The sequence below is a fragment of the Myxine glutinosa genome, chromosome 2, assembly GCF_964187855.1.
Source record: "Myxine glutinosa chromosome 2, kmMyxGlut1.1, whole genome shotgun sequence".
Lineage (NCBI taxonomy): Eukaryota > Metazoa > Chordata > Myxini > Myxiniformes > Myxinidae > Myxine > Myxine glutinosa.
The window spans coordinates 262297239-262313757 of NC_136262.1; the positions used below are offsets into that span (position 1 = coordinate 262297239).

At 45.8% G+C, this 16519-nt stretch overlaps 1 protein-coding gene across 1 annotated transcript in view; it reads right to left on the reverse strand.

Annotated features, from left to right (window-relative positions):
- Positions 1-309: 309 nt before the first annotated feature.
- Positions 310-16519, reverse strand: part of LOC137420589 (uncharacterized) — a 67051-nt gene continuing 50841 nt past the window's right edge. Inside the window, exons 6-9 of the mRNA XM_068105779.2 lie at positions 14222-14304; positions 2973-3114; positions 2603-2812; positions 310-1353 (exon numbers count right to left, since the gene is read on the reverse strand). Of these exons, the coding sequence (XP_067961880.2) occupies positions 1217-1353; positions 2603-2812; positions 2973-3114; positions 14222-14304 (572 nt within the window). The 3' untranslated portion in view covers positions 310-1216. The remainder of the gene's footprint in view (positions 1354-2602; positions 2813-2972; positions 3115-14221; positions 14305-16519) is intronic.

Genomic DNA, 16519 nt, shown 5'->3' on the forward strand with positions numbered 1-16519 from the left:
CCCCTGGTGTCGTGTCATTTTAACCCAGCCGTTGTGTCATTTCCTTCATTGATCTAGCGTAGCGCGACTCGGCCAACGTTCGAGTATAATCGGGTAACTTGTGCGAACACGGCGGCCATTCCGCTCGGCCCATCATAACATCTAAGTCGTGTCCGTAACAATATATATATATATATATATATATATATATATATATATATATATATATATATATATATATATATATATATATATATATATATACGTACATGTCGAAATATTTGTAGCTCAGGAATAATATTGTAAATGACAGCACACTGAGCAGTAAAATAATTTAAAAATTCTTTATTAATAGCCTGACGTTTCAAGAACAAACTAGTTCTCTTCCTCAGAGGCGTTGAGTGTGGTGTTAACCGTTAAGTTCCCTTGGGGACGGTTCACATGATGGATTGGTCCAAGTTCTTGCCAATCACAGGGCTTCCCTGCATTTAAATGACTGCCGTTTTTGACTCTATATATATATATATATATATATAAAATTTTCAACAGGGTGCAAGAAAATTAGAGATACAAGGGATAACAAGATATATGGACCACCATGTACAGCAAAATGAAGGACAGGCCTACAAAGAAAGGCACGCCATCCTATAAAACATTCCCAAAAAGAACTTGTACAATCTGCGCGGCAGATTCACCCAACCATGCGATGTGAACAATAAATAACATGAAATTAGTGAAAATTCAAGTCACCGATGACGTGACAAGGAGAGCACAATGAGTGGCACAACAACGTTTTACTATAAACCTGCTTCACAAACTAATCACAATTAGATGACTCTGGATGATCTTCGGAGGTTTTCTCCATCTAATTGCTCACCATTAACTGAATGTTGGTAACATATGTTCATCTGTTGAAGAGTTAAGAAAACATTGAAGTCCCAGTTAGTGAATGAATCACCAGCGACACTTTCATTGGTTCCAAATTTTACAAAGAAAGTCAATAATTTTCTCTGTCCACAGCGGAACGTTGTTTATCGTTTGCTTCATCTAATCAACTGCAACCTAAATCGGCCTCAAAACTCTTGACATCTCCATTTTGAACATCCGATGTGAAACAATAAATATTCTTCATTGCTGACTCTTCAAGCACAGACAAAAATGCATCGTTAGCAAACAGTGGAGCAAGACCAGGTTCAGCTGTGGTATGCAGCAATGAGTCCTCAATTGTTGTTTGTGTTCATTGTGTAGTTCTGGAACCTGAGAGTGAGCGGTGGCGCCAGTGCCAAAGACCCGCATGGTGACCGGGTCTACGTCGGTTCCAGGTTTGTCTTTTTGGTGGCAGAGGCTTCAATCTCGGTCTCCACCGAGTATTGGCTGAAAGGCAAAAAAAAAAAAAAAAAAAAAAAAGTCTGCATGATCATCCGTCCAATAATGAACATCTGACAATTTGTGTCCAACTACAAATTATCATAGTTGTCATGTAGTTTAGGGTGAGATGATACTACTAAATAATCTCAGGGTTTATGGAGGATTTCTGTTTTATAATCCTAACCAATTCCTAATTGAGCCGTTGTGTCATGGTTTAAATGGGCTCCATTTTTAATCACTTGCATTCTGGGTCTCGTTAAAGCCGAGAAAATGGAAGAGGTGAGAAGGAGGTGGGTTGGGAAGAAAGATGGGGGCAAGGAAGGTGGGGGCAAGGAAGGTGGGAGCGTGGAAGGTGGGGACGTGGAAGGTGGGGACGTGGAACGTGGGGATGTGGAAGGTGGAGGCAAGGAAGTTGGGGGCGTGGAAGGTGGGGGCGTGGAAGTTGGGGGCGTGGAAGTTGGGGGCGTGGAAGTTGGGGGCGTGGAAGGTGGGGGCGAGGAAGTTGGGGGCGAGGAAGTTGGGGGCGTGGAAGGTGGGGGTGTGGAAGGTGGGGGCGTGGAAGTTGGGGGCGTGGAAGTTGGGGGCGTGTAAGTTGGGGGCAAGGAAGGTGGGAGCTAGGAAGGTGGGGGTGTGGAAGGTGGGGGCATGGAAGTTGGGGGCGTGGAAGTTGGGGGCGAGGAAAGTGGGAGCTCGGAAGGTGGGGGTGTGGAAGGTGTGGGCAAGGAAGGTGGGGGTGTGGAAGGTGGGAAGGAGGAAGGTGGGGGTGAGAATGGTGCAGGCAAGGAAGGTGGGAGCTATGAAGGTGGAGGCGTGGAATGTGGGGACAAAGAAGGTGGGGGTGGCAACGAAGAAGGTGGGGTGGGGATGAAGAAGGTGGGGGTGGGGACAAAGAAGGTGGGGGTGAGGAAGGTGCGAAGGTGAGAAGAAGAGGTAGATCATCGCGTAGATCAAGTAGATCATCCGGCTGGTGAGGAAGGTGCAATGAAGGATGGAACGAGGAAGTATGGAGCGAGGAAGGCAACAGCAAGGAGGTATACCCCACCATTTTTCTTGGGTGTTTCCCGGTGGCCAAATGAGCCGCTAACCCTGCTAAAACCTGACCGGTACAACCTGTTAGTACTATGACAAATTTGGTCCAAATCCATCCAGAGGTGTAGGAGTGTATAAGTAACACAGACAGACAGATCGACATTTATACATATAATAAGATAGATGATGTCCTGTTCACTAATAAGGTGATGTGAAAAGAACGTACAGCAAAGTGGTCCTTTGCGGGAACAGCAAGTGACACGCGGAACCTCCCATGCCCCGTTGGGACGACAATGGATGACTGTCCGGCTGCGTGTCACATATCCCGGGGTGCAGGCGTAACGCACCATGGCGTGCACTGGGGCTGTGGCCCGTGGGTGGCCCAGGAGCCTTGCATGTGGTACTACCGGTGGGTGCCCACAAGCAACTGCTTCAGCTAGAGAGAGTGAGAGTGAGAGTGAGAGTGAGAGTGAGAGTGAGAGTGAGAGAGAGAGAGAGAGAGAGAAATATAGAGATGAAAGATATTTTGACCATTTCAAGGTGCAGAAAGCATTAACCAATGTGCACTTTCCAAACATCGAGACAAGTTCACTTACTCGGAGCCTTTTTACATGTGTATCTCATGCGGTAAGTGCACAGAGCGTTGTTCCATGTCCCCCTGCTGTTTGGTACCGTAAACACACACCGTTTCCTGGGATACCTCCCATCCGGCTGTCCTGGGCCCCAGTCGTTGTACCCCTGCACACCAAACACTGCACATATAAATACAGCCAAAGTAGATCACATCAATGTACAACTGCTTGTATTAAAAGGTAAGTGTAGTCAGTGTGAAAATATCTACCATGAATGCATCCTAAAAAAACTAGAGGGGTCATAGAACATGATACCCCACTCAGTGTTGCTTCATCTTCTTCTTCTTCTATATCTATCTATCTTCTATCCATATACATAAAAGAAAGTTTTTGTTTGTTCGTTTGTCTGCACGTGCTAATCTCCTGAACGGTGAAAGATAGGAGGAAACCTCGAAAACAAAAAATGTCGGGACGGGCCCCGGGAAGGTTATAGGCTAGGTGGCGAGGCCGGCCGAGGCTGCCTCGACCGGGCTTGGACCATTTCGCAATTAAAAGCTGAGCTGAAATATAGTAGTCAATCTTCTACGGCCGCGAGTAAACGCTGAATTACAGTAGTAAATTAATTCAAAAAGAACCCGGGCAACACCGGGTGCTTTCGGCTAGGATATACATTAAATAAAGTTTTTGTTTGTTTGTTTGTTTGTTTTTTGTTTGTCTGCACACGCTATTCTCCTGAACGGTGAAAGATAGGAGGAAACCTCTGAAACAAAAAATGTCGGGACGGGCCCCGGGAAGGTTATATGCTGGGTGGCGAGGCCGGTCAAGGCCGCCTTGGCTGGGCTGGGCCTATTTCGCAATAAATCTTCTTCTTCTTTCAAAATTCTCTTGAAGTACAACTTATGCACTTAATAGGAATATCTGACTGATTGCAACACATGCTTTCAAAATTCTCTCGCGGGGCCCGACAGAAGAAAGAACAAGGAATCGTTGAGCACTAACTGATACTGGGCTCGCGTCAGACCGATGTTCAGAAAATTAAATTAATTCGAAAAGAACCCGGGCAACGCCAGGTGCATTCAGCTAGTTATTAATAAAATAATGATTTGAACGATGGTTTAAAAAATCAGAAAGTTTAGTACTGTTTCTGTAGCACAGACGCCATTCTGAACAGCAGCACTCTAAAACATCACCCAATTGAACCTTTATTTTAAGAGAAGTACAGTACTACATAACGGGAGGTTCTCCGAAGTATTATGACGGATGATTTGTGCACTACAGTCTTTAATACATATTGTTGTGGATATGAGAATGGGTTTTTTTGTTGTTGTTGTTGTGTAAATTGTTGTAAAAATATCGCCCTCCTTACTCCAGTTATGTATAAAGGTCAAAGGGCGTCCCGTAATTAGGTCATAAACAATCACGTCAGCCAATCATAGATTTCCCCCTTGTTGACAGTTATATCCTTATTATGTGTATTAGTGTAAGGCTGTGTCTTCCATTAATTTAAATACTCCATTGCACCAAGTGAAATAAGAGTAGATCCCCTTTCATTCACATTCCCCTTCCAACAATTGCCAACTGTTCCCTCCGCGACTCCATTCGCCACGAGGTCGGCTTGGAGAAGAAGGGGGAGGAGCTGCCGACTCCTGGGCGTGCCCGCCCATCGTCATCAAGGGCGGAGCCAGAGGGCCGTGCCGACTAATCAGGGCCGAGGCGAGCTGACCGATGGGCGTGTCCTGGACACCAACGGCTTGATCGCCTGAGGCGCTATATAGAGCGCGCGCGAAAGCCTGGAAGTTGTTGTTGGACTAAGCAAGAGAGGAAGAGTTGGACTGAGTTGGACTAAGCAAGAGAGGAAGTTGTTGGACTGGGTTGGACTAAGAAAGAGAGAGGAGAGAAGGGGCGAAGCGAAGCAAAGAGAGAAAGAGTCCTGGAGTTTGTGAGAGAGGGAGAGAGAACCCGTCACGCCAGACCCCCCACCAGTAGTGTTGGCTCCACCAAGCAGCTCCGACCCGTTACCCCGCGCACACGACAGGATCGGTGGCATCGGCGGCCGTCGAGGTCCAGCCCGACGTCCCGTGCGGGATCAAGCTCCAGCCAGCTCCGTGCCTTCCTCCCCCTCCAGCCACCCACCTCCTGTCATTCCTGCCTGCAATTTCCCCATTCGTGTACGTGAGTTTGTTCTGTGTGTCTTGTCCCAGGGTATTAATTAAGCCTGTTTAGATAAGCTAGCGATTTTCACTGTGTCTCTGATTTCTTCTGTAAATTATTTTATTATCCTTCCTTCTTCCTTGGTTTCTTTTGGTTGTAAATAGTAAATAAATTATATCCGTATTCCCTACTTCTGTCTTCTTCTTCTTCACATCCTTCGCTTTAGTCTTTTCCCCATTGAATATCTGTGGCGCGATTTTGGCCAACGTTCAGGAATCGGGTTAGTCGGGGTAACTGTTTGGGCGCGGCGGCCATCCGCTCGGCAAACAACATCCTAGCCGCGTCCGTAACAATTGGTGTCTGGGCGCGGGATTGGACCCGAAGCGCGCTTAACGTGCTCAAAATTACAAGCTGCCGAAATTTGTTTTGTTTTAGAAAAACCCGAACTTTGAAATCGCGCCATGGCTAGTCAAGGCGATCGGATGCAGGTGGGTGAGCTAGAAGAGGGGTTAGGGGTAACCCAGGACCAAAGGGAAGAAATGGTGGAGGAGAGCAATGGTGAGGTGGTTGAGGGAGTATCAGGCGCACAACATGGCGCCCTCGTGCACGTGGTTGGAGAGGCGCAAAATGGCACCTCGTACGAGCGCGCGGTAGCCGAGCCCGTTGTACCAGCGGGCTTTAACATGCAGCCGTTTGACATGCAGCAGTTCATGGCACGGTTCGGCGAATATATGGCGGAGTCGAAGTGCGACAACAAAAAAAGAAGCAGGGAAATGAAAGAAATGAGGGACGAAGCGAGGGCTGATAGTGAAAAAATGGAAAACAGAATGGGGGAGCGACTAGGAAATCAAATCGGGGGGCTAGAAGCTAAATTTGAGGGTAAATTTGAGGGGTTAGACAATAATTTAAAGGGGTTAGACAATAATTTAAAGGGGTTGGACAATAAATTTGAAGGGTTAGACAACGGGATAAAAGAGGTGAAGAATGGGTTAACGGGGGTGGAAAATAGAATGGCTGCCCAGGAGAATCAGATAGAGGGGGTGAAAAATGGGTTAAGGGGGTTAGAAAACACAATGGATGACAAATTGCGGGAGATAGGGGAGCAATCCGCCCGGGAAATCAAACAAATGGGGAACCAGATAGAGGAGGTGATAATCGGGTTAGAAGGTAAATTGGATGCTCAGAGGGATGAATTGGAACAGATGAGGGCGGCATCTACCAAAGAGATGGGAGAAATGAAGGAGGAAATACGACGAGGTGTAAGCGAGGAGGTCTCGGGGGTACGCGAGGAGGTAAAGCGAGGTGAGAAGCGTATGGAGAAAGAGGTGAGGAATAATACGGCTAGGTTACAGGGGGGAATAGAGGGTCTGACGAGGGGAGTAGAACAGCTGACAGTGGGACAAAAGGAACTCGTGGACCAGGTGGAAAAGCACACTGCAATAATCGGGGGGTTAAAAGCGACACAAAAAGACATCAAGAACGAATTAATAGCGACACAGAAGGAATGTCAGATGGTACATGAGGGGTTGACGAAGAGGTTGGAAGAGGTGACAGAAGTAATGGAGACGAAGGACCGAGAGGTGAGGACGCACATAGAAACGGTTAAAGTGGCGTTGGAGGAAGAGATAGAGGGAGCGCACCGGGAGCTGAAAGAGGTAAAGGAAAAGTTAGAGGAAGCAAAAGTAAGGGTGAGTGAAATTAAGAAGAGACGGAGGGAAACTAAGAGGGAGATAAAGGAGGAGGTGATGGAATATGTACAAGGTCGGTGCTCAAATCGTGATGGTGTGCTCGCTAACCAAATAAAGAGTTTGCAGGTGGCGAAGGAGGTGCGGAGACGAGGTGCCAAGGTGAGTGGCGATATAATCGGCAATGTATATGGTATGAGAGAAGCTTCAGTCGGCTTGGGGGTTGATTTGGACCCGGGTGTTCGTGAGAGGCCGCTGGTGAAGTGTGTGACGGGTACGGTGTGCGAAAGAGGAGGTGTGCGAGAATGTCCGACTCTGGGGTGTGTGAGGAAAAAGTGCGCGCCAAGGAGTGAGTGTGCTGTCGAGAGTGAGTTGGTCGTAGCGCATGTGCGAGGGGGCACATGGAAGCGCGGGATGGGGAGTGTTACAGAGGATGTAATGAGAGAGTGCACACCTGTGGTGAGTGTTACGGAGGGTGTAACGGGAGAGTGTGCGCAAGAGGATGCGCGAGAAAGGTGTGTAATGGATGGGTGCATGAGCAAAGAGTGCACTGTCAAAAGTAAGGGTGAGTGCGCGACCGAGTGTGGAGGTGAGAGTAGTGAGAGTGACACGGAGCGTGAGTTGGTTGTGGCAGGTGAGAGAGGATGTACACCTGGAATGGAAGGATGCACACCTGGAATGGTAGAGCGCATATGGGAATGCACGCTGGAGTTGGTAGTGAGGCACGTGGTTGGGTGTGCACGTGAGAGCACACCTGTGGTTGTCACAGAGGAGGTGACCGAGGAGGGGGCGCGAAGAGGTGTGTTGGTGAGGTGAGCGAACGATGAGTGTGTGCAAAGGTGTGCGGTGGTCAGGTGTGTGACAAAGTCTGTAAGCGGAATGAGTGTACCTGGGTGTGTCAGGGAAGGTGCAATGACAAAGAGCATGGAGACGGCTGGATGTATGAGCAAGGAACGAGCTGCGGGGTGTAAGCATGCGAATGGAGCATCGACGTTAACCGGGCTAGCGGTTAGAGCGACGTATAGCCGAATCGGGCCCTCGGTGCGTGCCAGGCAGCTAAGTGTGCCGCGGGGACCCGCGGCGGTTTCGAAAGAACCGCCGTGCGAGATCCACGCTGGGACTCGCTCGGAACGGTCGCGTCCGAGCTCCGCTAGGTGGAGCGGGCGGCCCGGTAGAAAGGGTCGTCATGGCGACCCCTTTTTGTTGAGGCGTTCCGGCAGGGCGAGATTGGGGCATCGGACGGTCCCGTGCCCCGATGGTGCGTGGAATCTCGGGCCGAGTAGACCGCCTTCCCTGCACCGAATGCCGGACGGACCCATCCGCTGGCAACGAACCACCCGCATCCATTGCTCGGCTTTACGAAGCAGAGCTTTGGAAACGAATTGGCGCACCGAGAGGATCTAGTGAGTAGACGGGTGATGATAGTGGTTTGGACCCGAAATTAGAAAAACAAAATTTGATGATTGGCAAAGGATTGGCAGAGTGATGATTGGTAATGGTAGAGTGATTGGCAGATGATTGGCAAATTTTTGATTTGTTGAATTTGGACGAGCAAAATTTATAGTGGGAGATGCCCGATGTGGTGGGATGGCAGCTTTGCCATCTCTCACACCACGGGGGCAAAGGAGCAATAGATTTATGGGGTTTGGCAGTGAAAACTAGCCCGGGAGGGTTAGGATATAGTGTGTAGGGATCTAGAGCAGATGACCTTAGGTAACGTTAAGATTAGGTAGTGACAATGATACCTGTAGTGGGGACGCAGGTAGATTAGTTTAGATGATAATGACGTGGTATGTGCTTAGTTTAAAGGGAAGACGGGGAGCACTAAGTTAGCAGGGCAACAGGTAGTTCAGATGATGCCGTGTGAGTGTTGGAGGTGTATTCAGAAGTGTATTGTGAAAAGTGTGTGAGGAACAGGTGTGATTGCACAGGTGTGCAACTGAACAGGTGTGTGGAGCAGTGTATGAGTGAGAGAAGGTGATTGTGCGTTGTGTTGACCAAATGGTCCAGGAAGGAAGGAGGGTGCAGGTGGCACCAGGTGTGATTGCACAGGTGTGCAACTACAGGTGAATGGAGAACAGGTGTATGGAATAAATGGTAGTGTGGAATATATGGAGTATTGGAATGGATGGTCGTGGAGTGAGTATGGTGAAAACTGTGGAGTGGAGTGGATGGTGCGAAGGTGTGGATGGGGGAAAGGAGGTTGGACCCCATCACGAATACCCGGGGAGGGTAGTGTAAGTGTTAGGTAGAGGGTACAGGTAAATTGTGGTTGGATATTGGCATCTGTGGTGCGTAGTGGAAGAATGGTATTTGGATGGGTGCATTAGTAACGTGGAAATGGCTGGGCGTGTAGCCGGTTAGTGTGTGTAGTTGGTTTGGGCACTCCACCACTGTGAGGATGTCGGCCAGGTGAGGCCGCAGGTGGGCTCTGGGAGCCGGTAGAGTTGTTGTGGATGGGGCCCGAGGATCCGGAGGACGGACCCGGGTAGCCCAGTGCCAGAGGGCACCAAGGGGTGACAGAGCCAGGAGGGGCCTTCCAGGGTGAGGGTGAGGAGCTAGGTAAGCTCGGGTGGCAACTACAGTGGTGGAGGTGTGCAGGTGGGTAGACCTGCTGGGAGAGCTACACGACTCAGCCCGGAAATTGTGCAAAGGCACCGGCAGATGAATCGGGGGAGTGAGACCCCAAATTGATAAGCACCACAGTTTGGGCAATGGGAATTGGTTTTTAGAACACATAGTGTAAATGGCCAATGGTTTGGCAGGGAAAGACCCAGGGTAGTGTAAAGTGTATTAAAGTCATTTAGAACGTAGTTAGGATGGAGATCTCCTCGCACCATCTACATCCACTCACCTGAGGTAACGATAGTACTCCACACCATGCCAGGTTGTTTTTATTATTTTTAATGATGCAAATGTTTGGAATGTGAGGCGCATCATGACGTGGGTGTGACATTGTGCTGTGTTCCATCTCTTCCTCCTTATGAGGATTGGTGATGAATTGGGTGATGGCAAATTTTGATTAGTGGGATTGTGAAGACGAATTTGGTATAGGAGAAATATGGGGAAGACGTGACATAGTGACGAATTGGTAAAGGTGTAGATGTTGTAAATATGGGGTAAGGGCAAGGGTAGAGTAGGTGACAGGGGGGGTGACGTACGGTAGGGACGAGCTTTCTCACTTCGCTCTCCGTACGCACTTCGCCTTGCATTGCCTTATTGATGTGTACCCTTGTGACCTTGCCCCTCACTCATCTGTCTTTTCCCCCCTTTGTCTCCCACATGAGGACCTGTGCGCCACTGGGCGCCGAGGGGAGCGTGCGTGATCCGCCATTGTGCGCCCGAAACTCCCGGAACCACAGCTGTCTGCATCGATGCACCACCTTATGGACCACATGTCTGTGGCTGAGCACCACTGATGGACCCCATGGGTTGGGGCATGGCCCCTCTGCTGGAACCGGCCATGAAGGCCCGAGATCTTGCTGGCGGACCTTGGTCACAGGGCACCTATGCCCCACAGGTGAACCACACTAGTCGGCCCTGTGGGCCATAAATAAATAAAAATGGACACGTTGGGTGCATTTTATTATTGCAAATAGGCCGTCAGCAAAGAAGATGACAACATCTGGAAGAACAAATAGCCAGCAGAGGGAGCCGAAGAGCAAGAGACCACCAGCAGGGTTAGGGGTTGTTTGGTTATTTTTATTTATGAACTATGATGACTGTGCACCGATTGGTGCTTGAGGGTGCTTTGGTGTATTTTTGGGTGCTTTCATGGTGCATCGATGCAGAGCAGACTGTCTCCCCCCCAAAAGAACAATCACAGGTCCTGGGTTGCGTATTGTAAATAAAGTAGAGTCATTGTAAATAATGCGCCCCCACCTTAAGTGTTATAGTTTGAAGACCATTCCGCAATTTGGTTAGCTGTGGGCGTGGATCTGTTAGGAAGGGTGCAATGGAGCAGCGGGACATATTTATTTATGTTTTAAAACTGTCGCACTCAGGGTCAGGTTAAATGTAGAGGGAACTACACCTACGTGCCACACTAAGGTAAAAGTTCATAGGCCCGGGACGTGCCTAAGAGGAGGAGGGTGCAGTGTTGTGGATATGAGAATGGGTTTTTTTGTTGTTGTTGTTGTGTAAATTGTTGTAAAAATATCGCCCTCCTTACTCCAGTTATGTATAAAGGTCAAAGGGTGTCCCGTAATTAGGTCATAAACAATCACGTCAGCCAATCATAGATTTCCCCCTTGTTGACAGTTATATCCTTATTATGTGTATTAGTGTAAGGCTGTGTCTTCCATTAATTTAAATACTTCATTGCACCAAGTGAAATAAGAGTAGATCCCCTTTCATTCACATTCCCCTTCCAACAATTGCCAACTGTTCCCTCCGCGACTCCAATCGCCACGAGGTCGGCTTGGAGAAGAAGGGGGAGGAGCTGCCGACTCCTGGGCGTGCCCGCCCTTCGTCATCAAGGGCGGAGCCAGAGGGCCATGCCGACCAATCAGGGCCGAGGCGAGCTGACCGATGGGCGTGTCCTGGACACCAGCGGCTTGATCGCCTGAGGCGCTATATAGAGCGCGCGCGAAAGCCTGGAAGTTGTTGTTGGACGAAGCAAGAGAGGAAGAGTTGGACTGAGTTGGACTAAGCAAGAGAGGAAGTTGTTGGACTAAGCAAGAGAGGAAGAGTTGGACTGAGTTGGACTAAGCAAGAGAGGAAGTTGTTGGACTGGGTTGGACTAAGAAAGAGAGAGGAGAGAAGGGGCGAAGCGAAGCAAAGAGAGAAAGAGTCCTGGAGTTTGTGAGAGAGGGAGAGAGAACCCGTTACGCCAGACCCCCCACCAGTAGCGTTGGCTCCACCAAGCAGCTCCGACCCGTTACCCCGCGCACACGACAGGATCGGTGGCATCGGCGGCCGTCGAGGTCCAGCCCGACGTCCCGTGCGGGATCAAGCTCCAGCCAGCTCCGTGCCTTCCTCCCCCTCCAGCCACCCACCTCCTGTCATTCCTGCCTGCAATTTCCCCATTCGTGTACGTGAGTTTGTTCTGTGTGTCTTGTCCCAGGGTATTAATTAAGCCTGTTTAGATAAGCTAGCGATTTTCACTGTGTCTCTGATTTCTTCTGTGAATTATTTGATTATCCTTCCATCTTCCTTGGTTTATTTTAGGTTGTAAATAGTAAATAAATTATATCCGTATTCCCTACTTCTGTCTTCTTCTTCTTCACATCCTTCGCTTTAGTCTTTTCCCCATTGAATATCTGTGGGGCGATTTTGGCCAACGTTCAGGAATCGGGTTAGTCGGGGTAACTGTTCTGGCGCGGCGGCCATCCGCTCGGCAAACAACATCCTAGCCGCGTCCGTAACAATATACACTACCGGTCAAAAGTTTTAGAACACCTCAACTTTTCCAGTTTTTATTGAAATTTACGCAGTTTAATGTCTCAATGTATGTATTCTGAAATTAAGCATCAAACAAATAAACAATTGGAGATAAAAAAGAAATCATAGAATCATTTTGGTAAACAAAATTTAATTTTAATTTTTGACTCAGCAAAGTAGATATAACTTTTGCAGATATAACCGCCGAACACACTCGTGGCATTCTTTCTGCAATGGAAATGTTGTTCGGGAAGTTCTTCCCAACACTTGCAGGAGTTCCCACAATTGTGTTGCACTTGTAGGTTGCTTTGCTTTCACCCTTCTGTCCAGTTCATCCCAAACCAGCTCGATGGGGTTTAAGTCTGGAGACTGTGCTGGCCATTCCATGATTTGAAGCCTACCGTCTTGTTCTTTTCCTCGAAGGTAGTTTTGACATAGCCTGGAGGTGTGTTTAGGGTCATTATCTTGCTGTATGATGAACCCCTGACCAACTGGGCATATACCAGAGGGTATTGCATGGTGCTGCAAAATGCTGTGGTAGCCCTTTAGGTTCAGGGTGCCAGTCACGCTGTGCAAGTCGCCGACTCTGGATCCAGCAAAAGAGCCTCAGACCATCACGCTTTCTCCTGCATGTTTGACAGTTGGTGTCACACACTGAGGAACCATCCTTTCGCCTACTCGACGGCGTACAAAAATCCCGCGTGATGAACCAAAGATTTCAAATTTTGATTCATCGGTCCATAAGACCTTCTTCCAGTCTTCAGTAATCCACTGGCGGTGCTTCATGGCCCAGGCAAACCTCTTTTTCTTATTTTGCCATCTTAGCAATGGCTTTCTTACTGCCACTCGACCTGTCAAACCTGCAGCAAGGAAGTCTTCCCTTCACAGTTGAAACTGAGACATGCTTACTTCGACCAGTGTTAAGCTGTGCTTGAAGCTGTTGTCCTGTGAGCCGCCTATCACGTAAGCTGTTGACTCTCAGAAACTTGTCTTCTGATTCTGTTGTGGCTTTGGGTCTGCCAGACCTCTTCCTGTCAGAGTTTCCTCCAGTTTCCAATATACTACTTCCTGCAGTGCAATATGGTCCAAATAATGCTTCAGAAGGTGTAATAACAGTCTGTTCCAATACTGCTTTTATACAGACAGGGGGTTTGTAATCAAGTAATCAGCAGAGGTTTGGGACACCTGTAGGAATTGTTTGCATCAACTTTCAAGGCTTAATTTACTTACATTGCTGCAGAACAGCTGTAAGTTGTTAACCCATTACTTGTTCCCTGAAGAAGGCCTTTTTTTTTTTCAATATAACTGCAATTTATATTATTTTCCCGTTTTTGCGAACCTAAACTTTTTTTTTTTTTTACCTCGAACAGTTTACTGCTTACCTTTGTACCATTTCAGGTTATTCACTGGACTTCAATTGCTTAAATTTCAATAAAAACTGGAAAAATTGAGCTGTTCTAAAACTTTTGACCGGTAGTGTATCATTAAATTTACATATAATAAAGATCATAAAAGTTATATTAATTAATTAATTCTGTCCAAGTATTGAGGTATGTTCAGTTTCCAAGCAGATAGCTAGCGCTTGCCACGCCATCCGTTCTCCAACGGTTTCGGAAGGAGCACTTTCTTAGTGCTTAAGGCACTTAGAATTAAACACAGTGGTTTAGAAAGGTTCTCCTTCTTCATTTTAACGGGCAGATGGACAAATGGAAGGAAAGGTAGCCAAATATTGAAGCAGCTTCAACGCTTAAAAAAAACAAGGCTGGATGATGGGAGAAAGAGGAAAGTGTCAGGGTTGTGGGAGCAGGGAGGAGAGAAAAGACAAATGGAGGGTTGGTGCGAGTGAGGGAGGAGGTAAGAATAATGGGAGGAAAGGAGCATGTATGGAGTGTAGGGTATGGAGTGTGTATGGAGCCAAAGGTCAGCATCCAATGTTCTGCCATATTTGTGTTCGTAATAAATGGATGACCCCGAGTAGCCTTGTGGTGATAAAATGTAAAAGTGTACACAAAATCAGAGAATCCAGTATGTGCAAGTTCAGCGCTGTCACTTTACCAGGTAGTTTCCATCCGTCCACAGGAAGTGTCCCTTCACCAGGCGGTCATTGAGACCTATCCACTGATAGTTTGAACCGAAACCTGTCAATAAACCAAATCACATATCAAGGAAAACAATCAATCGTTGGTGACCCACATGTGCACATAATACAGGCATTACGTTTGTTTGATATAATTTGGGATCGGAAGGTATGTAATACAACAACAAACAACAGGCATTTTAAGGCCATTTTCCATGCTAGAGCGGGTGTTAGCCCTAGAGCGGGTGTTACCCTAGAGCGGGTGTTACCCGAGAGCGGGTGTTAGCCCTAGAGCGGGTGTTAGCCCTAGAGCGGGTGTTACCCTAGAGTGGGTGTTAGCCCTAGAGCGGGTGTTAGCCCTAGAGCGGGTGTTAGCCCTAGAGCGGGTGTTAGCCCAAGAGCGGGTGTTAGCCCTAGAGTGGGTGTTAGCCCAAGAGCGGGTGTTAGCCCTAGAGCGGGTGTTAGCCCTAGAGCGGGTGTTACCCTAGAGTGGGTGTTAGCCCTAGAACGGGTATTAGCCCTAGAGCGGGTGTTAGCCCTAGAGCGGGTGTTAGCCCAAGAGCGGGTGTTAGCCCTAGAGCGGGTCTTAGCCCTAGAGTGGGTGTTAGCCCTAGAACGGGTATTAGCCCTAGAGCGGGTGTTAGCCCTAGAGCGGGTGTTAGCCCTAGAGCGGGTATTAGCCCTAGAGCGGGTCTTAGCCCTAGAGCGGGTGTTAGCCCTAGAGCGGGTATGTAATGTAAATCAAAATAAAACTCAAAGATGCATGTTTGAGTTTAGGCCAAAAGCCACGAGCTATGGGTGCTCCGTGTATCTATGTGTGAATAAAAGTATTTATTAATGTAGCCAAAGGTGATTTTAATTACTGTTAAACATCTCATGAAAATTTACGTAAAAACAGTAAACGTGTCCGTAAAAAGTAAAAAAAAAACCCCCTAATGATAACTAGCAGCAGGTCGGTGATGCCTTACCTATTATCATAACGCTTCTATTTATTATGTACCTACATACGAAGCACGGTTTGTTATTGCTTACTCAATGTGTAAGCATACCCCACTAGTATATATATATTGGTCACAAATAAATGATCAGCATTATGTTGTCCTGATGAGCCCATAATGAGGGCGAAATCTTGATCGACATCTCTGCCTTTGTCTATTTGTGACCATAGAGCTTTAATCTCAGTCTGCAAAGATTGGAGTACCATACGGATGCCTCTAGTTTTGGAGGTGATGTGTTGGTATAATTTATGCACATGACGTCAGAGTCTTGTCATTGGGGCAGTGCGCTTCTTTGGCTCACATTTAATATTCCTGACTGCAATTTTCTAAATTGTGATGAGCAGGGCAGAGACAATGTGTCAGTGTGGCAGGCAACACTGGTTGCTAACAGGTTGTGCAGCAATTGCTGGGGTGAGACTCGATCTGTGCCTTGCTTCTAGTCAAGTTAGGCTGTACGATCTGCATGTATGTATGTATATGTATATATAGTATGTTATATATATATGTATATATATATATATATATTATATATATATATATATATATATATATATATATATATATATATATATATATATATATATATATATATATATATATATATAATATATATGTGTGTATATATACATATACATATATTATATATATATATAATATATATATATATATATATATATACATACACACACATATATATATATATACATATATATATACAGTCCCACAATAAATATATATATACAGTCCCACAATAAATATATATATACAGTCCCCCGGATCCGTTATATATATATATATATATATATATATATATATATATATATATATATATATATATATATATATATATATATATATATATATATATATATATATATATATATATATATATATATATATATATATATATATATATATATATATATATATATATATATATATATATATATATATATAATATATATAGTATATATATATATATATATATATATAATATATATATATATATATATAATTAATATATATATATATATATATATATATATATATATATATATAATATATATATATATATATATATATATATATATATATATATATATATATATATATATATATATATATATATATATATATATATATATATATATACTATATATATATATATATATATATATATATATATATATATATATATATATATATATACTATTAATATATATATATATATATATATATATATATATATATAATATATATATATATATATATATTATA